Genomic DNA, 16,070 nt, shown 5'->3' on the forward strand with positions numbered 1-16,070 from the left:
GTGAGGAGGAGGGGAGAAAAGAGACCTGAATAATGAGTAAACTGGCCGTGCAATGATTGGCAGCCCCCTAAATCTGACCAATCAGAAGGTGCAGGCAGGCTCTTGCAGAGATTTCAACTTTTCATCCAAAAGACGTCACAAATCAGGAGCAAGATAGCAAAAAAGGCCTTCAAATAACATTTCACTTAGGGCCCCAATTTGGTCAGGGACAGCCCTGCACACACACACATTCACACACATATATAAGTTAGTTGTTGTTTATGTGTAGTTTAGTCATCAGAATTTAATGTTGTTTTATCATCTTTTAACACTTGTTTAAATACATTCTGATTAATTTGAATGAGAGAAGTTGTTTGTGTTTATTTTATCCATATTTGTCACAGCTGCTGGTTGTAAAGGTCTGTGCTCAGACTCCTTCCTTCACCGTTATTCTGTAACGCCCCCCCGGGCAACAGGCTGGCACGTAGGGAATAACAGGTAACTTGAGACTGATTTTGCTGTTTAGTTATTATTTTCCTGATAAGTCAGGTGGTGCCCCATTTTGATTGATTCATTTTGATAAGTAATCTTTATTAATTATTAATAACTAGCGTAAGATGGATATTAATAACTCTTAAATAACTGAACCAGCAACCTCTTTGTGGCACAACAAATGTTCTAAGTTTCAGACTCAAAACAGCGTCTTACGTGGATCTTTGTAGTTGAATAAAAAGGAGGTTTGGTCTGGCCGGTCAGGGTTCCTTGGTGAACAGCTGAATGGTTTCGCTCCGCAGGTGATCCTGGTAAAGAGTGTCTCTCCCTCTCCTGCTCTCCTCATCTCAGTGTGGATGAGTGGTGCATCATGGGTACAGCAGCTGGGCCTCCTTCAGCTCCAGGTCGGTCCAAAGGCGTTCACGTCGAGGCCTGAAAGGTCCCTGGTTCGGCTCACCTGGGGCTCGGAACGTTTGCGGGTCACTCGTTGCAGCGCTGCAGACTCTGGTTGCCATTTCAAGGCAACCAGACGCTTCTTCAGGCACAATAATGGAGAAGGCCGGCCCATAGCTCGTAGCTCTTCATGCGGCAGCTCTTCTCATCTCCAAAAACATCGGAACAAATTTCTTACCAGGCGTTATTTGGATGAACTGAGCCCAGGTTGGGGATCTTAACGGTTACTTTTACGCCTGAAAAAATATTAAGACTTAATAAAGTGGCATATTAACAGCGCTACAGCTGAAATTAAAACAGCTTTTAGCTCTGGGCTTCCTGATATGGTGTGACGTTTGTGAAAACGTAACTACGCAGTCGCTTACGTACCCCAACGTAAACCACGCAGTGACGTAGCAAGTGGTGTAACAAATCCCTAGGGAACATTACAAGGGCCCTACGCCTGTGGCTTCATTTTTAGGGCTAGCGGTAGAAAGTAGGGGGGGGGGGATTGGCCCAAAGTCTTCCTCACGCACCTGAATTAGTCCCGGTTTCCCACAGGGTTATGTATTGGCCCCCTTAGGTAACAGACATGACGTATGTTTTGGATGTTATGCAGATGATACTCAGCTATTCCCATCAATGCAGCCAGGTGGCACTAATGCTTACGGGGAAACCCTGGACCAGCATTCATATCACAAAGACTAAAGTTGAAATAAACACAAGAAAATCGTGCTTCCACAAATCATCATGTTCATAAAATACGTGCTGTCAAACATGTCACTCAAGAAATCTGATCTACTACACAAAGAAATACATTTACAACGAACTTCCTTCAAATCTGTTTTACTGCAGAGTAGTTAACGGTAAACAGTAAAACAGAAACATTTCCTGCCAAGAGAACAAGACGTACACCACACGCTGTTAGAACTATACAAAGTATGCAGCCAAGGCAGCCATTTTGTCTTTAGGTTTCTTTGGGTTGCCGCGCCGGCCCCGGCCGCGGCCCCGCCCTCCCCGCCTGGCCCCTCCTCCGCGGTGTCTCATGGTGGCGTGTTTGAGCTCCACCACATCCTGGAAGACGGGGTCACAGAACACACAGCCGGTGTGCTGGGTCTCGCCGGCGGGGAGTGGCGTGCGAGTTTTGTTGAAGTCCACCATGACCAGTGAGGCGTCGCAGGCTTCACAGCTCTCCTGAGCCACCTGGAACAAAACACACACACCCCGGGCTGGTGACGTGCTCACAAAACAAGGTGACACTTTAAACATTTATATACACGACTGTTTCAGTCTGCAGAGCGGCTAAGAATTGCTAGCTGTGTCAGGTAACCAAGGAAACATTCATTCCTCTCTTCTCTGTTTTCCTGATACTAGCACATGGTGGATGTCTGCATGGATAGACTAAAAAATACCTGCTGATTCACACATTCTGGTCTGAAACATTACATGGGACTCATGGCAATAATGGTGATATGCTGGTAGGCAGTGTGTTGGCCCCGTGTTGGTCCCCGTTTTGACCCCGTGTGCGTGAAAAGGTGAAAGAGCTGTTTACGCTGCTTTCACACGTTTCAAATGAAATAGAGTTTGATGCATTCTTCTTTTTCGTTGAGTTTTACGCTGCTAGCCGTTTGCGAACAGCAAAAAATACACATTACCGCCACCTCCTGGTCAGTCACGTTACTCGCACTGAGTGGCAAAAACGGCTGCAACTAGTGGAGAAGACGGGATAACAGCTGATTATCGGCTTAAATTAAAGTCAGTTGGACTTGACAGTGACCCGTACAGTTACCGCAAGAACCAGTGGTCCATGGACATTAATATTTGGTACAGTTACCAAGAACCAGTGGTCCATGGACATTAATATTTGTCCATGAATCCAGTTTCCTGATATTTATATGTACTTAATTTCTACGCCGGGGAAATACACGAAGCAAAGCTTGAAGGCTTACAAAAGTCTTGACGCTTGGTCCGACTTCAAGACAGGATTTGTTGTAGAAATTAAAGTGATGAGGACACTGAACTTTATGATTTGACCGTTTAACGTTAGCTACCCAAAAATCCAACATTACCTGATACAAAATGGAAACCACAAATCCACGTTTCGGTGTCTGGAATCCAGTTGTTTCTGTGAATTGCAGCGATCCATTTGTCTCTCTTAAGCTTATTTTTCATCAGTCTGTAAAACGATAACTCTGATTTCTTGCTAAATCTATGAGTACAGTCAATCGTACAACAGCTCTTTCCCATTTCAGATGTTTTCCAGTTGCTCAAACTGAAAGTTTACGCTGCCACTCAGTCTTCCCGACACCCAGTCTTTCCGACACCGAGTCTTTCCGACACTCAGTGGGCGTAACCTGCTGTGAAGTCTCATCTGTGACGTCATGTGCATTCCCTCTATTTGCTCGGTCAACGGGTCTTGTGCGGCGCTGGAGACACACCAGCTGAAAGGGTCATCGTTAATGTCTCGACACACACATACTGCTGCTCTGTGTGCCATGTTACTTGTACTTGTATGATCTCTGGATGCACACATGCACTATCAGCCAGGTGTGTTTGCTCCCCACCGTCGCCTCCTGCCTGCTCAGGACGGGACCTTGGATGTGTTTTGATGACTTGATGGAATCTGTTGGGTTTTCTTACCTGCACCTTGTGTGCGTGTTCAAAGAAGTGCACCACCACGTTGCATTTATTACAGGCCATCCTCCACTTTGGTCCCGAGGTCGTATCCAGCACCAAGACCCCACCATCACACTCCACACACTGTCCGATGCCCAAAGAGTTGAGGGAATGTTGACAGGAGGGGTGGGTGCACTCGTTACATCCCATACCTAAAACGGACGTAAGGGTTGAATTAAATTGTATTCCTCTACCAACTGCCACATGATACGTTGCCACTTCAGCAGTTTCTCTTTTTAGACACTGGAGGGAAGTATAATCCAGAATCACGCCATACATTTTCATTGTTATGCTGATGATACGCAGCTCTATTTGTCTATGAAGCCGGATGAAACAGAACCGTTAGTTAAACTTCAGGCATGTCTTAGGGACATCAAGGACTGGATGTCCAGAAATTTCTTGCTTCTAAATTCAGATAAAACAGAGGTTATCATTCTTGGTCCAGAGCATCTTAGGAAGGGATTAGATGGTGTTGCGATGGCTTTCAGTGCAACTGTGAGAAACCTTGGTGTTGTTTTCGATCAGGATTTGTCGTTTAAACCATATATTAATTAGGTTTGTAAAACAGCGTTTTTCCATCTCCGTAATATTGCAAAGATTAGGAAAATCCTCTCGCAGAGTGATGCAGAAAAACTAGTTCATGCGTTTGTATCTTCTAGACTAGATTACTGTAATGTGTTGTTAGCAGGATGTCCAAGTAATTTGCTGAATAGGCTCCAGCTGATCCAGAATGCAGCAGCACGAGTACTGACAGGAATTAGCAGGAGAGACCACGTCTCTCCAGTGTTAGCGTCGCTCCATTGGCTACCTGTAAAATTCAGAATCTAATTTAAAATTGTATTACTTGCGTATAAAGCCCAAAACAGCTTAGCTCCTCCTATAAGACCTGATAGTGCCTTATGTTCCTGGCAGAGCTCTCCGTTCTCAGAGTGCAGGTTTACTCGTAGTTCCTAAAGTATCTAAATGTAGATTTGGAGGGCGGGCGTTCTGCTATCAGGCACCATTACTTTGGAACCAACTTCCAATCTGGGTTAAGGAGGCTGACACCACCTCCACCTTTAAAACTAAACTTAAAACCTTTCTGTTTAGTAAAGCTTATAGTTAGTGTTTAGTAAACCTCTAGCTGGTGTTGGTAAATCTCTAGTTAGTGTTAGTAAACCTCTAGTGTTTATATAGTCATCCCTGTAGTGCACCAGTTAGCAATTATGTCTGTCTCTCCTTTCTCTGTTCTTCATTCTCTCTGTCTATTTTCTCTTTTCCTGCTCTGTCCAGCTGGTCTTAAGCAGGAACCCCCCCCTTATGATCCAGGTCCTGGTCCAGGTTTATTCCTGAATAAAGGGGAGTCTTTTCTTGCCACTGTTTGGTTTAAGGTTTTTCTCCCAATAGGGGAGTTTTTATCTGCCATTGTTTATGTAATAATTGATTGGGGGTTTATGTTTTGGTCTCTGGAAAGATCCTAGGGACAACTTCTGTTATAATAGACGCTTTATAAATAAAACTGAATTAACAGTAACCTCGGTTTTATCGGAATTTAAAAGCAAAATGTTCGTGGACATCTAGGCCTTAATGGCGTTAATGCCTGAAGTTTGTTGAACCGTTCTGTTACACCCGACTTCATAGACAAATACAGCTGCGTATCATCACAGCAACGGAAACTGATGCCGTGGTTCTGGATATGGTTATCAGCTCAAAATCACTGCAGATGAAGGAGAATTCATAGGTTAGATTCGTAAGAATTCACCAAACTGATTAAAATAATATCAATCATTGTAATGTTGAAAGTCATGGTAAACCCTACCTTTCTTCATGTCTCTGAAGGGGGGGTTGCTGAAGCAATAGGGGCACAGGGGGTAGCTCTTGCCCCGGGCCCCGGAGGTCCACAGCACCAGCTCGAAGTCGTCCAGCGGACAGCGGAGCTCCTTGTACAGCTTGATGGCTCCGTTCTGGGGAAGGCTGTAGGTCTCATCGCAGTGGGAGCAGTGGAGCCTGCTGGGTTTGGCCTGGAAAAGGATGACGTCAGGATTACGGCCAATCCCAATGTTCACCCTACTTTCTACCACTAGCCCTCACTCACTACCACTTCATCCTAAAAATAGGTAGGGCCCTTGTAATCTTCCCTAGGGATTGGGACACCACTTGCTACGTCACTGCGTGGTTTACGTTCAGGTACGTAAGCGACTGCGTAGTTACGTTTGCACAAACGTCACACCATATCAGGAAGCCCAGAGCTAAAAGCTGTTTTAATTTCAGCTGTAGCGCTGTTAATATGCCACTTTATTAAGTTTTAATATTTTTTCAGGTGTAAAAGTAACCGTTAAGATCCTCAACCTGGGCTCAGTTTATCCAAATAACGCCTGTTAAGAAATTTGCTCCGATGTTTTCGTGGATGAGAAGAGCAGCCGGCCCGGGAGCTGATTTATGGTTCCGTGTTAAATCAACGCAGAGCCTACGGCGTAGGGTAGGCAGCGACACGCACCGCACCCCGTAGGCTCTGCGTTGGTGTAACGCGGAACCATAAATCAGCCTTTATTCTGGCGAGATCTGAAGACTCAAAATATTGATTTTATTCACTAAAAAATAAGAAATTTCCGCCATGTTTTTTCGTTTGATTCAGTCCGCAAATGATGATGAAAAGCATTCTGGGAAATTTTTCTGGCCCTAGGTCAGCTAGTCAGCATCTGAAATCCCTCGCTCTGTAGGGCTAGATTGATAACCACTAGCCCTCGTTATGTCCACTAGCCCTAGATGCAAAGAGGAATTGGGACACCACTACCCTCACGGGAACGTGCAAAATTAAGGGGTAGGACTGAAAACTAGGATTAGGGGGGGATTGGGACTGACCCTTATTGTCTGCCGACGTTGTCTGACAGCTCAAAGGCTCATACTTCTTCTTAGGTAATGTGGCTGCTCATCGCCAGAAGAAGCAGCCTGTTGAACTTACATTTAATCACAGCCTTCCCTAACAGTGGACCAGAACCAGTCATACTTTGGTTAATTTTACTTGAAAGTCTTAACTGGTCCTTTCAAAAGGCAGAAATGTTGTTTCTTAGAACATCAATAATAAGCCCCTCCTGATAAAGTGTTTTGCTGCAGCAGAACTAGTCATTTCAGCAACACGTTTTCAACTTTTGTTATGGTCTGTTTGGTATCAGGTCGATTTGATCAAGTTACAAGGATGATTTGTAAGTGATTCACACAACTTGGATACTCTCAGTACCATAATATTACCATCGCTGCTATTTCATCATTGTGATATGCATTATTGGTCAAGTCACTTTAAACTCAAGTCACTTTAGATACAATCCATACTGCTTTTAAATGCTGCTAAATCTATTTTGCTATTATGTATGTTTTATGTTTGTTCCCTTGTTTGACTGAATTGTTTGACTGAATTGCTTTTATGTTTTCTGTGGGGACTGTGGGTGGAAACTAGCATTTCTGCTAAGATCCTGTGTATTTACACTGCTTAATGTAGTGTTCATTAATATGCATTGTCCCGTCTAAATAAACTTTGATTTGATTGGATTCTTATTTAACGAGTCATTAGGAGATTCTGCCACAAGAGGGCGCCACAGTTTGTGTCATAATCCATTCAGGGCGCTTAAACGGACCTTTGGTCATGTCCTGAGTTTTGGGATGAAGGACGACCTGGAAAGGTCACATGATTCAGAGACAACATGTAAACTCTGGAACCTTATTGCACTCAAACAAATAGCTCCTCACCTCAAACGTCGACATTATTACTATAAGTTTCATAACTGTTCCCTAAACTGACAGACAGGGGAGTTGAATGACAAATGCAGATAGAAAAAACTAAACAAAAAACAGATTCTTACATTTGCTTTGACTTATTTCTTTGCATTTCTTTTCATTTTTTGAAATTCATCATTTCCGAATGAATGAATAAGGGAATATAGTTGTGATTTGGCACAAAAGCAGCATCCCTCTAAGGCGGGGTCTCTGAGGAGCAGAGATTCTAAACTTTTTCCACAAATATGCAAGTCCGACAGCTCTATGATGATAGGGCCCTCGGCAAAACTCATGGAATTAACGCGGGAAAGTACTAAGGGAACGTGTAGAGTTCTGACAACCCTGTGCAGGTGAATAAAGGGGAAAAACTGCACCTGAAACCCGTAATCCCTGAGTATCCCCAATCCCAGAACACCTTTTATATATTATGAGAAGAAACAACAATATTGGAAATTAGTAAAAACTAATATGGATGCATGTTTTAAAAAAAGGAAATTAACACTGCTGGAAGTCAAGCTAATCTCCCTACTACTACCAAGTTATAGTAGCAGTAATGGTAATACTAGCAGTAATAGAAGTAGTGGCAGTAGAATAAGTACTAGCAGTAGAATTAGTACTAGCAGTAGTATTAGTGGTAGTAGTAGCAGTAATGGTAATACTAGCAGTGGCATGGTAGTAATTGTAGCAGCAGCAGTAGTAGCGGTAATAATAGTAGTAGCAGTAGTTGTAGCAGTATTACGGGTAGTAGTAGCAGTAATAGTCGTAGCGGTAATAGTAGTAGTAGCAGTAGTTGTAGCAGTAGTAGTATTCGTAGCGGTAATAGTAGTAGCAGTAGCAGTAATAGTCGTAGCGGTAATAGTAGTAGTAGCAGTAGTAGTAGCGGTAATAGTAGTAGCAGTAATAGTTGTGGCGGTAATAGTAGTAGTAGTAGTAGTAGTAGTAGTAGTAGTAGCAGTAATAGTCGTAGCGGTAATAGTAGTAGTAGCAGTATTCGTAGCGGTAATAGTAGTAGCAGTAATAGTTGTAGCGGTAATAATAGTAGTAGTAGTAGTAGTAGTAGTAGTAGTAGTAGCAGTAATAGTCGTAGCGGTAATAGTAGTAGTAGTAGTAGTGGTAATAGTAGTAGCAGTAATAGTCGTAGCGGTAATAGTAGTAGCAGTAATAGTCGTAGCGGTAATAGTAATAGCAGTAGTAGTAGCAGTAGCAGTAGCAGTAATGGTCGTAGCGGTAATAGTTGTAGCAGTAGTAGCAGTAGTACTCGTAGCGGTAATAGTAGTAGTAGTAGCAGTAGTTGTAGCAGTAGTAGTAGCAGTAGCAGTAATAGTGGTAGTGGTAATAGTAGTAGTAGTAGCAGTAGTTGTACCAGTAGTAGCAGTAGCAGTAATAATAGTAGTAGCAGTAGCAGTAATAATAGTAGTAGCAGTAGCAGTAATAATAGTAGTAGCAGTAGTAGTATCAGTAGTAGCAGTAGTAGTATCAGTAGTAGTATCAGTAGTAGCAGTAGTAGTATCAGTAGTAGCAGTAGTAGTAGTAGTAGTAGTAGCAGTAGCAGTAGCGGTAATAATAGTAGTAGCAGTAGTGGTAATAATAGTAGTAGCAGTAGCTGTAATAATAGTAGTAGCAGTAGTGGTAATAATAGTAGTAGCAGTACTCGTAGCAGTAGTAGCGGTAATAATAGTAGTAGCAGTAGCAGTAATAATAGTAGTAGCAGTAGCGGTAATAATAGTAGTAGCAGTAGTTGTAACGGTAGTTGTAGCAGTAGTAGCAGTAGTAGCAGTAGTAGTAATAGTCGTAGCGGTAATAATAGTAGTAGCAGTAGTAGTAATAGTCGTAGCGGTAATAATAGTAGTAGCAGTAGTAGTAATAGTCGTAGCGGTAATAATAGTAGTAGCAGTAGTTGTAACAGTAGTTGTAGCAGTAGTAGTAGTAGTAGTAGCAGTAGTAGCAGTAGTAGCAGTAGTAGTAGCAGTAGTAGCACTAGTAGCAGTAGTAGTCGTAGCGGTAATAATAGTAGTAGCAGTAGTTGTAGTAGCAGTAGTAGTAGTAGTAGTAGCAGTAGTAGCAGTAGTAGCAGTAGTAGTCGTAGCGGTAATAATAGTAGTAGCAGTAGTTGTAACAGTAGTTGTAGCAGTAGTAGTTGTACCAGTAGCAGCAGTAGCGGCAGCAACACGCAGAAGCCTGTCAGAGGAAAGTCAGAGGAATGTCTTTTGTTTCAAAATCAAGGCTGTTTATTAGTAACGACTGTTTACTGCTTGGGTATTGTGTTCTGGGTGTCTGGAAAGCGCCTACAGGCAGCTTGTATTGTAACAGGTGCTATATAAATAACTTAGAGATTTAACTGAAGCGTCTGACTGCAGCAATCACACATTACACACACGTCTTCAGTTTCACATTCTCCACAATATTTCTCATTACAGTGATGTTTCTTGTGCTTTGTTAAAAACACATCATACAGGATATGACATAAATCCAGTATTAAGTCCGGATTCACAGCAGCTCACCAACTTTTTAAATTCTGCCCGTCAAACATGATCCCTTGACACACTGCATCTATCACATATTATTAAAGAACATGAACACATTATTGAGTGAATACTTGAGATAACTAGCTGAACCAGCTGAGCCAACTGTAAAGCCTTCAGGATGTGGAAAGAAAGTTCTTAGAGCCCATGATGAGGTGGAGCCGACCATATCCGCATCCACAAAGAGCCGTCAACACATGACGTCCATGGCTGCCCACGTCTCACATGGGTTGCCTTATGGTCTCCACCAGAACACTCCTATGCAGTCACATGCAGTCACATGCAGTCCCGTTGGTGGCCTTGTGCTGAATTCATTAATTTATGAGTGGTTCTGATTATAAAATGGAAATGCTAATGGTGGAATGACGTTTGCTGATCTTTGAAGGCTGGAACTAATATAGTCAGACATCGTCTTGTCCATAAAAGCACATTCAAGGTGCTTTGGCCACTTCAGCTTTAAAAAGGTTGAGTGTAGACTAAAGAGATGCAGAATTATGATAATGTGGAAACAAACCACAAATTAAAGAAGAAACCAGAATGCTTGGATGGTTTTGACATCTTCAGGGAACCTTCTGAAGCTCTTTGCTTTCACACAGTCATGCAATCCTGAGACCACGCAACCGCCATAGGGACATCTTTTGGTGACTAAATAAGTCAAAGTGGCCGCTTAGGGCCAATCCCAATACACCCCCTACTTTCTGCCACTAGCCCTCCCTCACTACCACTACCCCTAAAAATCAAGCCACAGATTTTAGGGCCCTTGTAATCTTCCCAGGGCCCTGTCCCAATACACCCACTACCCCTACTTTTCAGCACCCCCCCTAAATGTTGCTTGCTACGTCACTGCGTGGTTTACGTTCGGGTACGTAAGCGACTGCGTAGTTACGTTTGCACATACGTCACACCATATCAGGAAGTCCAGAGATAAAAGCTGTTTTAATTTCAGCTGTAGCGCTGTTAATATGCCACTTTATTAAGTTTTAATATTTTTTCAGGTGTAAAAGTAACCGTTAAGATCCCCAACCTGGGCTCAGTTTATCCAAATAACGCCTGTTAAGAAATTTGCTCCGAAAATTTCTAGACGAGTACAGCCGCCTGCCGGCTCCGGAGCTGATTTATGGTTCCGCGTTAAATCAACGCAGAGCCTACGACGTAGGGTACGGCGTACGGCGCGCGTCGCCGCATAACCTACGCTGTAGGCTCTGCGTTGGTGTAACGCAGAACCATAAATCAGCCTTTATTCTGGCGAGGTTCGAAAAAGACTTCGCAACAACGGGCAAACGAGTGATTATGTACATTCACTGAGTGAATATTATGAAAGTAAAATATATATTTCTCGCTAGAAATGTAATCAAAACGCATGTTTATGCAGAAACTAACTCAAAATATTGATTTTATTCACTAAAAAATGAGAAATGTCTGCCATGTTTTTTTTTTGATTCAGTCTGCAAATGACGACGAAAAGCATTCTGGGAAATTTTTCTAGCCCTCGGTCAGCTAGGGTGCATCTGAAAACCCTCGCTCTGTAGGGCCAGATTCATATTCACTACTCCTAAATAAGCACACTCCCCCTAGGGGAAAAGAGGAATTGGGACACCACTACCCTCACGGGAACGTGCAACATTTAGGGGTAGGGATGAAAAGTAGGAGTAGGGGGGGATTGGGACTGGGCCTTAGAGGCCGTGAAGGTGAGGTTTAGATGCAGGTTAGGGGCCGTTTAGGTCAGATCTGCCAAGAATGTTTTCCCTCAGCTCGTCACCCAGCAGATGCTCAGTTTCTCCACTATCTTCTTATTTATGTAACCACGCATTCAATTTCAGATTGACAGTGTCAGTGGTATATCAATGGTGTTAATATCACAACATACTAAACCACGTGCTCCGACTCAACACACCCCCAAGGCTCACCGTTTATCATAGAAGGCAGGCTCTTGAGTCATAAACCACATCTGTAACGTAATAATGGATTCCACTGATGGTCTGAAATTGGTAACAAGATGGTAAACTGTTTTTTTTGTGCGGGTCAGAAGTAGAGAAGCAGCACATAGAGTCCATCAATAACATCATCCTGTGTCCCTGACAACCAGGTAGCCAAGATTTTGTGTCCATCGTGGAAGTGCATCCTCCCTGAATGCTGGAATTTGCAGTAAATTCTCAAATTACATAGGGAAAATTAAGAAGAAGGAAAACTGCCACGTCTTCAGCCATGTAGTTGAAATGCAGCAGGATATTGTTTATGTGCAGATCTGAGGAGCATCAGCAGTTTCTGCAGTGTCAGCTTTACATCTGTGGGTTTTGCAGACACGTCAGACCCACATGTCTGATCTGTCTGATGTACGGTTTAAAAAACTATTCAAGGATCTCTGATACTTGGCACGCAATTGGTTAGCACTGTGAGCAATCACAGCAGCAAACGAGGTGAGGTATGCAAAGCGACAGAAGGAAGAGCACGTTGCGTTGAAGAGTAAATTAAACTTTTGTGGAAGCCTGAAGATAAACTGCAAACACATCTGCAGAGGTGTCTTCAGTATTCACATTCATTACTCAGGTAGAAGTATAGATACTAGAGTTTAAAAATACTCCTGTAGAAGTTGAAGTATCAACTCAAGTTTTTTACTCAAGTATAAAAGTACTGGTTTCAAAACTACTTAAAGTATAAAAGTAGTAATGTAATGTAAAGTAATGTAAGGGGGAAAAAGCCATTGAAAATGAATGTATCTTAGTATAATGCAAATATATTAAAGAAGCATATATGTGTACTATTGAGCATTAACATGTGTTTCAGAGAGCAGCAGATATGATGACTAGTTGCCTATAAGTATTGTAATAGTGCAAAAAGTCAAACTTCAGAGGCATGTTATCATTTATCCTAACCTTTATTGGAATGTACATCCAAGTTTAGTTGCAGGAATCTGAGGGATGTAAGAACAAAACTGGACAAGAACATCTGAAACAACCACAACCAAATTCACTCTATCCGGATGGAGCAATTTAACTGGATAGTTTTTATTTAAAGGCCCAAATGAAATAGAGTAACAAGGCTGTTTTTAAAATGTAAGGAGTAAAAAGTACAGATAATTGCGTGAAAATGTAAGGAGTAAAAGTAAAAAGTCGTCTGAAAAATAATTACTCCAGTGAAGTATAGATAACCAAAATTTCTACTTAAGTAAAGTAACAAAGTATTTGTACTTCTTTACGTGACACCTCTGCACATCTGTCTTATAAAGTAATGACTTGAGGGCAGTGATGTTCAGTTTTCAGTCTGAATCTTTATCACTTTATCACACTGGGACGAGTGTATGAGGAGGACTGACCTGAATGTACTTCATGAAGCGATGGCATTTGCCACATCGGGAAAGCGGCTTTCCACTGGCAGCAATGGGGGAAAAGGAAACCTCCATCAACTCATCCATGCCTGCAAACGCACAACACCCAGGTGGGGAGGGAAAGAGTTACATCACACCAAACTAACATACACAAGTGTTCTCCCTTAGTCTGATTTCATTGCATTGCAAACTTTACTTTTATTTTTAATTTAACAACAGGACTTGCACAGAACACTCCCAATTTATAAAGTGAAAAAGAAACACAAAACCTTACAGGAACATGTGCATTTAGACATTTTGCTCTGTGGCCTTTCATTGACATGTAATACTGGTCTCTACTTTCAGAATGCACCATGTTAATGAAGCTGAAAACCTATTCTACCATAAAATGTAATAAATGTGCCACCTCCGCAAAGAAGAGGCAGACCACTGAAACCAGATCAGAGAGGTAACACAGAGGATGGAGGCGACTACGACAGAGCTGCAGAGGTCCTCATCTGTGATCTGAAAGGTTGTCTACGGGCCCAGCCGGAGGTCTACGGGACCAGTTACAGGTCTACGGGTACGTGTAATGCTGCCATCCCCCTGAGAAACTTCATTCCTCTAATGTGGCTAATTAAAAACTTGAGATTTTAAATGGTTCATATGGAATGGCTGAATGTAAAGAACCCTCCCGTGTCCTTCATTCCTTCCCAAGGGGCTGCGTGAACCTACTGGTGATGGAATCCACAAAGAAGTGGAACTTCCTCTTGAAGATATCCAGGGCGTGCTGCAGGACCTGCTGGAAGTTGGCCTTCCCCGCAGCGATGAGGTTCAGCTGCTTCTCCACAGCACTGCGGATGGTCGGCAGCACCAGCTCTGCATCTAAAACATTTACATTCCAACATTAACCCATACCAGCTCTTCTCTGCTCGGGTTACAAGTTGCGACGACAAATCTGCAGTACTGGAGTTGAGGGGGGATGAGGGGGGATGAGGGGGATGGCACCCCCCCCTGAAATAAAAACGGTCCAAATCATCCCCCCCTGAAATAAAAACGGTCCAAATCATCCCCCCTGTAAAACTGCCATCCCCCCTTTCCATCCCTTATGTCATTTCATCAATGAATGTGGTTTTACTGCTATTTCAACATTTAGAGTCATCACCAGAAAAATAACACCAGAAAAATAACTTATTTGACAATTTTCACCTGTTTCAAGTAAATTTTCACTTGAAATAAGTAGAAAAAGATTTATCTTCTTATTACAAGCAAAAAAATCTTGTTCCACTGGCAGATTTTTCTACTTATTTCAAGTGAAAATCTACTTGAAACAGGTGAAAATTGTTGTTTTTTCCAGTGATGAGTCTTGTTTTAAGTGTAATGAGATTTTTTTTACTAAAATGAGACATTTTAACTAGAACTAAGACAAATATTCTTGTTAAGATTGTGAGTTTTTGCAGTGATCCATGTTACTTATCCTGTGAAGGACAGAGTCATATTGATAAGTTCAGAAAAGTGTTTTTTATTGTTGTGTTTTGATGTATTTGATGTAAGCCCAGTGGATATTTAAAGCTTACAGAAGGCTGCATTTAACTGCTGCTATGTCATTCCTGCAGTATTTCTGCAGCTGTTTTGGTCACTGTTATTATTTGTAATATATTATATTATTTGTAATCAGCACAAATTATCTGTCCCCATATGATAAAATCCACCATCCCCCCTGATTTTTTTTACAACTCGAGTACTGCAAATCTGTATCAATTTCCAGCAGAAAAGTCAGAATCAACTCCCTGCAGCACAAGCTCCACGTCTAAATGAGTGTACAATGATCTAAGGAGAATGACCTATATTGTAGTAGCCATGTACCAGGACGATGCCCAGGTTGGTTGGCTTCAACTTGCGTCCGGTCTCCACGGTAACGTAGTTCCTCTGGCAGATGTTGTTGATGTGGACGGGGATGCTGGCGTCCGTACCTGCAGGAGGAAGAACAAGGTACAGCTGTAATCATCATCACCCGTCGCCAAATAGAGACTATGCTTTTTTTCTTTTTCTTTGCGTTTAACACTCCACTTCTGTGTTTCTAACTCCCGCTCATGTTCAGGCGGTAGGATTACTGCTCTGTTGACAAGTGAGGGATGATGACGTTGATAGACGGCTGTTGATGACCAACGATTTTAACCAAAATACATTTGGAGATTCACTTGCAATTTTTGTTTTAATGTTAACTGTGAGTGAGAAAATCTCAGCAGGACATATTATACAATGCTTTATAACTAATATGAACCAAGTGGTGCCAAAAAAAAAAAATCTGGTGGGCGTGACCTGCTGCCTCAGGGGCCCCATTGGGCCCCGGGCCGGGGGAGTACGGCCCCCCCCAGCCCCCTGGTCTGATGTCCCCGTCCATCCTTCCACAGGTGAGAGTGGAGCTTTACTTTACTTCTAAAAACACAAACAACCTGCCTACGTGTTGTGTTCCAGGATGCAGTGATGTTGTGTTGCTTTGTTCCATGCACGTTGACACAAACAGCTGCACTTCATGGTTTTTTAAAGGCCTCGGCCTTCAGCACGTGTGAGCAGGATTCACTAAACATGAAGTGGACTAATTCAGCTTTACTGTGGAGATCCATCTTTGCCTTTCTTTAGTGACGCAGGTTTCCATCATTCAGGGTTCATACACATTTTAACCAACAAATTCCCCCATGACTTTTACATGACTTTCCCATGACTTGGCAGCAAGTTTCCATGACTATACATGACCTCTAAAACACCAATGTATGAATGAAATATAGGAATAAAACTATGTAAAAAGTCACTACAGTGGAGATCTAATGACAATTGTGGTTTTATACAAAATAAACATTTGTTTAAACTAACACTGATATACCAGCAATATGTTGTAGTATATGTTTTATAGT

General features: G+C 42.4%; 1 protein-coding gene across 1 annotated transcript in view; it reads right to left on the reverse strand.

The window, feature by feature from the left end:
• Nucleotides 1–1,646: 1,646 nt before the first annotated feature.
• Nucleotides 1,647–16,070, reverse strand: part of top3b (DNA topoisomerase III beta) — a 36,323-nt gene continuing 21,899 nt past the window's right edge. The window contains exons 13-18 of the mRNA XM_061730181.1: nt 15,000–15,128; nt 13,891–14,040; nt 13,165–13,265; nt 5,378–5,579; nt 3,544–3,731; nt 1,647–2,106 (exon numbers count right to left, since the gene is read on the reverse strand). Of these exons, the coding sequence (XP_061586165.1) occupies nt 1,834–2,106; nt 3,544–3,731; nt 5,378–5,579; nt 13,165–13,265; nt 13,891–14,040; nt 15,000–15,128 (1,043 nt within the window). The 3' untranslated portion in view covers nt 1,647–1,833. The remainder of the gene's footprint in view (nt 2,107–3,543; nt 3,732–5,377; nt 5,580–13,164; nt 13,266–13,890; nt 14,041–14,999; nt 15,129–16,070) is intronic.

Source organism: Cololabis saira, chromosome 9, assembly GCF_033807715.1.
Source record: "Cololabis saira isolate AMF1-May2022 chromosome 9, fColSai1.1, whole genome shotgun sequence".
Taxonomy (NCBI): Eukaryota; Metazoa; Chordata; class Actinopteri; order Beloniformes; family Belonidae; genus Cololabis; species Cololabis saira.